We start from the raw sequence: 12,153 nt of genomic DNA on the forward strand, positions 1-12,153 counted from the left end.
CTCAATGTCTGCTGCCCGGAGTCCTGAAACAGCGCCTTACCTCGGTCTGAAGGATGGCAGCCCTCTGTTCTTTGGCAGTAAGCGACTCTTTAAGCACTTCAATGTGTTGCTTGCAATCTGAATTCTGATTGCTAAGAGTTTCAAGCTTTGTTTGTAAGGCAAGAAGTTCTGACTCCTTCTTTGAAAGCTCCTGCTTCAGCTGATCAATCTGTGAAAAATGAAATTACAAAAAATTAGAGCCGCAGCTCCTACTCTTTACATTTGAGAACTACTGAATTCTCTTAATTTCCAAGAACCAGTGATCATTCATCCAACAAGGCAGACCATGAGTTTGCTTAAAAATATGGCTTGAGAGTCACTCAGTCTTAGGGGTCTGGGGAGGCTCTTTAAAGGTGACTCAGAGTAGAAAATAGGAAAGGTAAGGTCAGCAGCCTGCCTTCTACCTTCCACACCACGGAGAACCAAGCTTTACAGTGGAATGAAGGCTTCCTGGTCAAACCTACAACTCACCCAAGAAACCACAAAGTCTACTGACCATGGTCCTCGGAAGTGTCAACAGGGAGCTGACAAAGGTAATTACCCAAGACAGAACCTGGACCTTCTCTGCTACTCCACAATGGAAAGGATCATTCAAGGGCATCATTTGACAGAAAAGAATCCTCACCCCAAAAAAAGTAAGCATTGAGGGTTTTTTTTTTCTTACATTAAACACTAAAAAGACACAAACATAAAATACATATAACATAGAAAAATAATACAAGAAACATCCATCATTCAATTCACCAAAAGGATCATTAGAATTACCCATATCCCAACCCATTTCTATCTCCTTCTCTCCCACTTTGGAAATAGCTACCACCCTAAATTTTGTGTTTGTCCTTTTCTTGCTTGTCTTTCAGGCTCACCATATATTTATTACATCTGTAAATAATACACTATTTAGTTTTACATGGTTTTTAACTTTATTTGCACTGTGTATTTTTTTTTAGCACTTTGCTTTTTTCTACTCAACCTTACGCCCTGGAGATTATATCAAGTTATGGTATGTGTGATTTGTTCATTTTCAATGAAGTACAGTATTCCATTGTAAGACTTCATTAAAATTTGTCTATTCTGCTGTTGATATACATTTGGGTTTGCTTCCAGGGCTTTCTGCTATTACAAAAAGTGCTATTCTAAACATTCTTATACATATCATCTGGTACACATAGTAAAAATAACCTAGGAGTTAAATTGCTGGACCACATAGTACGTACATCTTCAACTTCACCAGATAACACCAAAGTGTTTTCTAAAGCAGTTATACTAATTTTCATGGTCACAAGCAGTGTGTAAATGTATCAATCACTCCATGCCTTTGACAATATCATATGTCACTGGCCTTTCACATTTTTGCCAGTCTCGTAGGAGTTGTGGTCGATGATCTCCAAAAATGAATGCCACCAATTTCCTCCTACTTGTACACACATGCCGCTCCTCACAACTAGAGGAGGAGTCTATTCACCACCCTCTTGAACCTGGGCTGGACTGTGACTTGCTTCAACCAGCTAAATGCAGCATGTGTCATATGCCTGTTCTAGCCCTAGCCTGTAGGAGGACTGGCAACTTCAGCTTCCTCCCACTGGAAGCCAACCACCAAGACAGAAGTCCAACCAACCTGCGACCACCAGGCTGTGAGGAAGCCCATACCAGCCCATGGTCAAGCCATTCAGAAAGACAGAGAGGCCTGGTGGAAATTGTGGCTCCTCTGTCTTGTTCTTGGTCTTAAAGGGAAGAATTTCAATGTTTCATCATTAAGTTCGATGTTTGCTTTAGCTTTTTATAGGTACTCTTAAGTTTTAGAAAGTTCCCTTTTATTACAACTTTGCCAAGAGTTGTTTTTTTTAATCATTAAGGAATGTTTAATATTATCAAACATTTTTTCTGCATCTCATGATTTATCACATTTTTCACCTTTAATATGTTATAATTATATTAATGGATTTTAAAAATATTACTCTCCCTTTGCATTACTAGGAATAATTTCACTTCATCATGATGCAGTATATTTTTTATATGTTACTAGATTCACCTTGCTAATATTTTATCAGAATCTTTTCTATGTTTATGGGTAAGATTGATTTGTAATTTTCCTACCTTGTAGCTTTCCTTGTCAGGTTTTAGTATCAATTTAGCCTTCCAAATAAAGTAGGGAGTGTTCCTTCTTTTAATGTGTTCTGAAATGGTTTATGTAAAATTGCTAATTTTTTCCCATTAATGTTCACTAGAAATCACCAGAAAAACTATCCAGAGCTGGTGTTTTCTTTCTCCAAAGACCATTACTTACTTCAACCATCTTTAATGATTATAGGAATATTCATATTTCTAATTATAAGAATCAATTTTGAGAAACTGTTTTTCATTTAAAATTTTTTCATTTCAGCTAAATTTTCACCTTTATTGGCAGGAAGTTTTCATAAAACCCATTTATCTTTTGATATCTATGGCACTATGGAGAACAGTATAGAGGTTCCTTAAAAAACTACAAATAGAACTACCATATGGCATCTATGATTATCTTTTTTTTCGTTCCTAACAGTCTTCATTTTTACTTTTTCTTGATGAATCTCAGCAGAAGCATGTCCCATTAAATAATCTCTTCAAAGAGCCAATTTTGGTTCCGTTGATCATCCAACATTTTTATCTTCTATCTCATTAATTGTTGCTCTCCTTTTTAAATTATTTTCTTCTTACTACTTTCCTTGGATTTATTCTATTTTCTCTTCCTAACTTTAAGTTGGAATCTAATCTCACTAATTTTCATACTTTTTTCTTTCCATGTATAAGCCTTCAGACCATAAATTTTCCTGTATCATTTTAGCTCACTCTCCCTAGTTTGATATATAGTATTGACATTATTGTTCAGTCTTAAATATTTTCCAATCTCCATTATGATTTATTTCTTGACCCACGAATAATTTAGATGTTTCTTAATCTCCAAATATATAGATGGTTCCTAGTTATCTCTGTGGTTTTTATTTCTTACTTGCTCTGTGAACAGAGAACATGGCCTGTTCTATACTAATCATTTGAAATTTGGTGTATCTTGCTTAATGCACAGTATGTGGTCAGTTATCATAAATGTACTCTGTTTACTATATGCTTGAAAAGAATATGGATCCAACAATTGTTGGGTGCAATATTCTATATTATGTGCATGACATTTGATAACACTTTTAATTGGGTAGTTTAAGTCTTCTGTATTTTGATCTTCTAATGTGATTCATCTGTTGATTACTTGAGAGTGGGTTAAAACCACCCACTATAATGGTGAAATAATCAATTCCTCCTTGTAGCTCTGCCAATTTTTCAGCTCTCAAATGGTTTCTTTGCCTCAAAGTCTACAACGGCTTTCTTACGATTGGTATTTGGTCAGTGTGTTTTTTTCATTTTCGGTGTTTCTTTAACCTTATATTGGAGAAGTTTCTTGTAAATAGCATATACCCAGATTCTTCTATCCTATCTTATAAAATTAGTGTGGCATTCATTATCATTGTGGATACATGTGAATTTATTTCAACCCTCTTTGTGCTTTCTATATATGCTACCATTTCTATTTCTTCTCTTTTCTTTCTTGCCTTGTTTTGAATGACTTTTTTTCTCATTCTATTTTTTTGCCTCTACTCTTTTAAAAGTTATACTTTTATACTTATTTAATGTGTTTGTTTTATTTATTTCTAACTGTTAGGGTATTACCCTAGAAATCACAGCAGGCTTACATTCATCTAAGTCTAAAGTCAATCTATGCTTATCTTCTTTCTGAATAATATAAGGACCTTGAGACACTTTAAGTCCAGTCACCATCGTCTTGACATTCACATTGTCATCATATATTTTAGCTCTTTCCTGTTTTGTATTTCACTCATCATTTTTTTTTTACAGTCCATGTTTGTTTAGATTTACCCCCACATTTGTCACTACCTTTGTTCATTATTCATTCTTTCACCTCAGATATTCCTTTAGGAATCTCCTTGTGCCTGAAATGCATCATTTAAAATTTCCTTTGGTGGCAAACTCTATTTTGGTCTAAAAATATCTCAACTTTATTCTTTTTTTTATGAATATTGTTGCTGACTATTAAAAGTAATTTTCTAGGTTAAGAGATATGTTCTCTCAGCACATTGAGCATATTATTCCACCTTCTGCCTAACAGAAGCTATTAAGAAGTCAAGCTCTCACTCCAAATTCATTCCTTTAAAGGTAATGGGGAATTTTTTTTTTTTTTGCGGTACGCGGGCCTCTCACTGTTGTGGCCTCTCCCGTTGCGGAGCACAGGCTCTGGACACGTAGGCTCAGCGGCCATGGCTCACGGGCCCAGCTGCTCCACGGCATGTGGGATCTTCCCGGACCAGGGCATGAACCCATGTCCCCTGCATCGGCAGGCGGACTCTCAACCACTGTGCCACCAGGGAAGCCCTAGTTGCCTTTTTTAACAGCTTTATTGAAATATAATTTATATGCCATACAATTCACCTGCTTAAAGCATACAGGTGATTGTTTTTAGTATATTTACAAAATTGTGCAGCCATCATCATAAGCAAATTTTAGAACCTTTTCATCATCTCAATATGAAACTTTGTAACTATTAGAAGTCACTCTCCTTTCCTCACCCCCTATGCCCAAGTCCCAGGCAACCAATAATCTACTTTGTCTCTATGGATTGGCTCTTTCTGGGAATTTCATATAAATGGACTCTCACAATATATGTACTTTGTGACTGGCTTTTTTCACATAGCACGTTTTAAGATTCATCCATGTTGGGCTTCCCTGGTGGCGCAGTGGTTGACAGTCCGCCTGCCAATGCAGGGGACGCGGGTTCGTGCCCCGGTCCAGGAAGATCCTGCATGCCGCGGAGCGGCTGGGCCCGTGAGCCATGGCTGCTGGGCCTGCGCGTCCGGAGCCTGTGCTCCGCAACAGGAGAGGCCACAGCAGTGAGAGGCCCACGTACCGCCAAATAAATAAATAAATAAAAATAAAGACTCTAAAAATGGTCCAAATCAAAAAAAAAATTAAAAAAAAAAAAAAAGATTCATCCATGCTGTACCAAGTATCAGTACTTCATTGTTTTTTATGGCTGAATATATTTCACTGTATGAAGATGTCATATTGTTTCTAACCATTCATGTCATGGTGGACACTTAGGTTGTTTCCACGTTTTGGCTATTATGAATAATGCTGGTAAGAACATTCATGTGCAAGTCTGTGGAGACATATGTTTTTATTTCTCTTGGGTATAAACATAGGTGTGGAATTGCTAGGCCACATGGTAACTATATGTTTAGCTTTTTGAAGAATTTCTAAACTGATTTGCAAAGTGACTATACCATTTTGTATCCCCACTAGCAACCCCAGGGTTCTAATTTCTTCATACTCTCACCAACACTTGTTATTATCTGTCTTTTTACTTATTACCATTCCAGTGAGTATGAAGTGGTATCTCATTATGGTTTTGATTTCTCTAATGATTAAGATGCTATCAAACATCTTTTCATACACTTATTAGCCATTCATATACCTCCTTTGGACAAATGTTTTGCTTTTTAAGACTTTTTCTTTGCCTCTAAGATTTTATGGCTTTCTTTTTATGCAAATAGATTTCATTTTATTTATATCCTATTTGGGGTATTTTGAGATTCCTGAATTTGTGGACTGATACTTGTCATCAGTTTTGGAAAATTCTCAGCTTTCACCTCTTCAAATATGGCTTCTGAATAGTGACTGTCCCTACACTCCATCTCTCTTTCTCTGGAGAATTCAGATTAGACTTGCACTACAGCTTCTTATTCTATCTTCTATGTATCTTATCTTTCATGTATTCCATCTTTTCATCTTTAATTTCTTCTGCCCTGTTTTCTAGGTTATTAAATTTCTCTTCTGCTATGACCACTCTGCAGTTAAACCTATTTATCAAACTTTTAAATTTCCATTTTTATATTTTCCCATTTCTAGACATTTTATTTGGTTCTTTTTAAATTTGCTTGGTCTTGCCCTTTATTCATATTTTCAACTCCTTTTATATTTTAAACATATTAAACATATTTATTTCATAGCGTTTGCCTTAAAATTTCAATTTCTGTAGTCCTTGCTTTCTGGTTCTGCTGTTTATTCTTTCTACTGGCTTTCACTTATGGTGCCTTGCTTTCTTGCAGGTTTTGTAATTTTTAAATATTTTTTACTCATATGTTTTGGAACTTTATCTGGAGGAAACCACTGAGGTCTAAGGTGAACATGTGGTCCTTGAGAGCATTTGTCTCTGCCAATACCTGCACAACCAAGCAAAGGCCCCTTTAAACTAAATTCGATACTTAAAGTTTTTGGATCACCTCACACTGCACATCTGCGTAAGAGCCAGCTGTGGTTATGGATTCTCAAAGCTAGTTTTTTCACCTTTCTCTTGGCTCAAAGTTTTAAAATAGATAAATAAGTGATTTTCCCTGGAACCCCTTAGTCTAGGGGGGAGGAGAATAGAGTGGGGAGTTTATTTTTACTTCATCCCTGCACTAAGAGTGTAGGTATCTGGGATCCCAGCTTTATGTGGTAGTGGGATTCCTATTTGACTCCTCATCTTGAGCAGACTCAGGCTTCTGTCACTTTCCTTTAGTGTCCCTGTGACTGTGAAAACTAAAGTTCAAGTTCACCTGTCTAGCAAATGCCCACAAAAAGACAGAATCAGTGCTCTGCTTATCACTCCAGCCTCCTGCCTTGGCTTAATTTTGGCCCTTCAGATTCCTTCTAAGTTGAAAGTTCATAGGTACATTTTAAATTGTATGTTTTTAAACTCTGCTTGATCCAGCATTTTTGTTTTCAACAACTAAAACTAGCTAAATAAGAAGCAAGCTACTGACGATAACTACTGAGCATGAACAGAGTGGCATGCTTAAAAAGAACTGAGACCCCCCCATCTTCAGAAGTTTTCAGGGTGCAGCATTTACTAGAAAGGTCGATATGGAATCCCATTTGCAGGGAGACATCAGACTAGATCGGGGGACAAATAGGTTTCACGTTGCTTGCCAAATCTGAAGGTTTGGTAGTCGCTGGCCAGAAGTCATTCTTGAGAAGGATTCTGAGTATGCTAAAAAGCTCACTGCAAAAGAACTGTGATAGATTTATCAACATGCTTTGGGTATGTGGGACCAGGTGGTGGCACTGCTCAGGTCTGTGCAATCCATGAAATACATTATTTCTTTATAATTTAACAAATGATGGATCTATGATTTTTAGCTAGAACAAAGTAAGTCCTCTCCCCACCCCTCTCAGATTTTATCTCTCTCACACAAGAACAGAATATAAATAAAATGAGGGAAAACCAGGATTAGGATTACACAAAATTATAAAGTTAAATCTGTTGGATCAGCATGATCGACACTCTTCTCAGGGGGTACAGCCCCAGATCACATGCACTTGTAGGTGACAGCACAGTATAGAGTTGATTCCACATATGAAACTGATTTATCTGAAAATAAAGCTAAAAAAACTTTCAACTCTACATGCCTTAACAAAGATGATGTTTATAGTAAAAAACAAACAAACAAACAAACCTATTTTGTGCTAACTTCTAAAAATTATCAGAGTAGAAACTTCATGTGGGAGTAGGGTACTGAGAGAGGAATTTGAATGAAATTAACATCAATGGAACGGTATTTAATAGGAAGGAAGACATGGCAGGGTCTATATACACCTACTTTATTCAATAAAAATAGATTGATGATAAAATTATCTCAGTCTATAAATATTGAATAGGCAGCTGCTTTAAATAGCTTTCAGACTATCACTGCCATGAGGTAAATTTTAAATACATATTTTATGCAGACAATAACAGAAAAAGGCTTTTCTAAGGGGAACATAGTTACAGGGTAAAAAATCATATTCTTCCATAAAAATATGCTTTTGGCTTCTTTTATAACCATAAACTCAATAAAAATGGAAAGTGACGCAATCTAACACACATGAGAACTGAGGCTGGGGAAGGTCTGTCTCCGTGATGGCAAGAAGAAAAGCCTATCGGAATTACATCACATGGTTTATATGAAGTCCATGTGGACATCAGGCACACTTCATCCCGTCTGAAAATTCCTCCACCACTTATGCCTGTGACACAACTAACACCCTGAAAAAACTACTTTGCCAAAGAAGACAGCTTCTTTTTCACTGCAGATATGGCCCTCAAGTCTAGAAAGTGATATGTTTATTATCATGCAGTTTGGGTTGTTAGGTTTGTAATCCATCAGAGGTTAATAAGAAAATGTGTTACAAATTCAGAATAAAGGGGGAGATCTAAGACATCAGAGTGGCATCTTTGGCAAACTCTGAAAACAGAGGGAGTGGCAAATGTAGAAGCACTGGGATCAGCAGATGAAAAATGTGTGAAACTAGGAACAAAGCCTTGTATAGAACAGGGGATGCCATCACTCTTTCCCTACTAGAAAAACAATTATTTATATGATACATTCCATTTTTAAAGGCTTAACAGTGCGCTCCTGAAGGTAACTCATGCTTTCCACTACCTCTTAGATTTTGCCCTCACAGTCTGATTCCTATACGCCTTGGGAGTAGGGGGTAGAAACTGGAGTTTCGAACAGGGGAGAGTTGCACAGCTAGGAAGGTCTCCCAGCACCTCAGTTCTCAGGGACAACGGGCATGTGCCAAAGGGCTTGCAAGATGCATGGATTTCAATGCTGGCTGACTATGTCTGGTATCCCTGCCTTTGCACAAGCTGAGATTCCGAACTCTGCTTTTACATTTTTTGCAATTCACCTTCCACTTTTCCAAAAATGTTATGTCATGTTTATTCTATGATGTCATATTTATAAAAGCAATTTAGGTCTTCACCGCTACTTAATTTAATCACAAAGCTTTCAAGAGGACCTACCAGTCCCAGCCATCTGCTCAACATCAAACTGGATGTGCATGCCATTTCACATGGCTACTTAAAATACTTTCTTTCCCTCCAGCTACATTCTTCATTCATTTTAATAATTAATGCAAGCAGCACTCCCTTTTCATACAACATTGTTTCCATGTCAAATTTTCATTGAAACATTTAAAATTATCTATTTCAACTTATTTCTGTTTCTGAAAATGAGTCTGTACATAAGAATTACTATTAGCTGCCTTTATTATCTATTTGGAGCAAATAGTTGCATATTGAGATTGAGATTGATTGAGATCATGCCCTGTTAATGAAGAGGAGTCAAATGCTGAGTCAATTTTATTACCAATGGGTCATAAAAATAATTTTCAGCTAAAACTTCAAAAATATAAGCCAACGGGCTTCCCTGGTGGCGCAGTGGTTGAGAGTCCGCCTGCCAATGCAGGAGACACGGGTTCGTGCCCCGGTCCGGGAAGATCCCACATGCTGCGGAGTGGCTGGGCCCGTGAGCCATGGCCGCTGAGCCTGCGCGTCCGGAGCCTGTGCTCCGCGGCAGGAGAGGCCACAACAGTGAGAGGTCCGCGTACCGCAAAAAAAAAAAAAAAAAAAAAAAAAAAAAGAACATAGATATTATAGGAGCTATTTTTTATGATTAGGCTGAATTTTTAAATCTTTTTTCAATTTAAAAAAATAATAAGCTTCCAAGTAATCATGATAGAAAACATTTAGACCTCTATTAAAGAAATGCTCAGATTAAAGAGCACCTCTAAGCCTGGCACCTTTATAAACAGTGATCAGCCTGAAGGTGCCTCTCCAAAGGACCTGGTGAAAGAAAAGTTCTCTAGGGCACTCAAAAGCTTTCTATGTATTCACTACAAGCAGCAAGAAGAAGTAACAATATTTAGCTGCAAATTCAGGTTTGGTTTCCAAAGAGTTCCACTGCCCCTCTTGTGCAGCATTTCATAAGAATTTCTGAAATGTTCCTCTACCATGACCCTTCGAGTCTTTATGAACTATTAAAACAAGTTTCTAAAGTCAACTGTCCCTGCCTCAAACCTAGCATTTCCTAGCCAGACAGGATCCAAAGTCACCTTATGATTTCCATTTCTATCACTGCTTCCATCACAGTAAACCCAATAAGTTTAACAACTACATTTCCATTTCCCATGTATGTTTCAGAGCCTCTAGATTTTTGCAATTTAAATCTAGTATTTCTTTACTCTTTTGGAAAAGCCTATCATTTCACATAGACTTGAGTTCTTCCTACTTCCTTATCTGTGTGGAGTTGGGGGTGGAATTGTATTTTCACTTATCCTTCTAGGTTTGCTCATTGATTTGAGTTTGCATTCTTCACCAGACCTGTCAATGTAGTCTTACCAATCTGATTATTTAGACAAAAAAAACCACTAACACTAAACTTACACAACTTGCATTACTCCAGCCAGAAATGGACTCTCCTCCCGTCAAATCTTCAGGGTAGTATTTTGAGTACATTTCTTACCTTCCCAACTAAGTGGTCAGTATTGGGAAATGGGAAATACTTTAAACGTGCACCACTTTTAGTGCCCCTTTGGGGACCACAGAGCTCAAAATCCAATATTGAAAGCTTTATCCATATAACTCTGAACAAACAAAAGAATTCAAGAGACTCCACTGGTGACACTAAACAGTTTTCTTGTCAATGTGTGTAACCAACTATTGTAAAAATTAACTCCTCGGATATGTGTGATGATGTTGATAAGCAACATATTCATATAAGCTTTGTAGAAAAGTTATCCAAATAGGCTACAATGGACCATGAACTATGAGAGCAATCCCATTTTAGAGGATATCAGTCTATGCCTCTAAAATTTAACAAGTTCCATGATAAATTATTCACCCAACTAGAATCAGTTCACACAGCCTAAGGGATCTCACAAAGCACAAAACACAAGCACTCAGGACTAAATGCTTAGCAATAACTATGTCTTAATAGACCTGTTCAACCACACCCAGGCTTAAACAAGGAATCACACTACCCTCTCAAAAGTAGGAAAGGTAAGAAAAAAAAGCAACTGAAGTAATGATACGAGGTATAAGCAATAAATGTTACAGTTCAATCCAATAAAAATATTCTTTCAATGGAGAAAATATTAAAAACTAACTCTTACTAGTACTTTTTAGGTAATGTTCTTATCAGTCTATAAGAGATATCTGCATGATATTATAAGAAATCATTTTTATTTATATTTCTTAGAAATCCATTTTTTCCCTGTTACTCAAGTTAAATATAACATTTATATTACTATTATTATTATAATTATTATTATATTTGGTTATATGTCTTCAATAATAATGGATATTGTTATTAGCTACTTTTTTGAACCAGGTGTTTTAACTACATTATTTCATTTAACACTTTGAGTCACCCTCTAAGATTTACATTGTTGTCCCCACTTTACAGAAGAGGAAAATGTGGCTGAGTGACTTAAGTCACTCCTCAAGGCCATGGAGCTAAAGGGCAGGCTAGAGATTTGCCAGAGTCTGCTTTAGTCCTCAGCCTGCACTCTTTTCACCTAACTCCATTTCTCTCCTCAAACATCCTTCTGACCTAACCACTTTGGGAACCCTTGAAAGTAACTAACCATTAAACGTTAAAACTAGCTCAAGGATTGATAATGTCTCAGAAGACTATGGGTTAATAAAGGTCATGACTTGCTTGCTGAAGACCATATATATGTTTTATTCACCTGGACACAATCTATGGTGAGGGGCAGAGTTAACAAATTTCATTGCCTTTTCAGTTGTAGAAGTGGCTTGAACTATCTCCCACTGCTGAATAACAGGACAGGATGGGGAGGAAAAGTTTCAGCCAAAACAATAATTTCCCCCAAACTCCATGAGTTCACTCATATCTGTGCATCTGGTCTTCATTCCTAGAGTGATCTGGTCATTGTCTGCAGGCCACCCTACTACTGTGCTTGCTGCACATCAGCTCAACTCTCTATGAGGAAGGACTGCAATAAAGAAACCAGAAGGGAGGACTGAGCAGGGAAACCCGTTCTGCATTTTGTGGCCATCCCTGAAAGGAAGGGGTTATATTCAACTACACTGGACATTCTTCTTATCTCTGCTCCTTGATACAAATTTTTAGTCACAATCTCAACTTCAACTAACAGATGGAAGCTGGCAGAAGTAAGCATAGTTTTTGTTTATTTCCTAGAGAAACACACACACACACACACACACACACACACAAACACACA

The 12,153-nt window shown here is 37.1% G+C and overlaps 1 protein-coding gene across 12 annotated transcripts in view; it reads right to left on the reverse strand.

Moving 5' to 3' along the window:
- Positions 1-12,153, reverse strand: part of ERC2 (ELKS/RAB6-interacting/CAST family member 2) — a 960,889-nt gene that overhangs the window by 645,809 nt on the left and 302,927 nt on the right. For all 12 annotated transcript variants that reach the window (XR_010947074.1, XR_010947075.1, XM_067754789.1 and 9 more), the window contains one exon: positions 41-208. Coding sequence is in view for 10 of the 12 variants with exons in the window: in XM_067754789.1 (XP_067610890.1) it covers positions 41-208 (168 nt within the window). In the remaining 2 variants the exon portion in view is untranslated. The remainder of the gene's footprint in view (positions 1-40; positions 209-12,153) is intronic.

The sequence above is a fragment of the Pseudorca crassidens genome, chromosome 10 (genome assembly GCF_039906515.1).
Source record: "Pseudorca crassidens isolate mPseCra1 chromosome 10, mPseCra1.hap1, whole genome shotgun sequence".
In the NCBI taxonomy this organism is placed as follows: Eukaryota; Metazoa; Chordata; class Mammalia; order Artiodactyla; family Delphinidae; genus Pseudorca; species Pseudorca crassidens.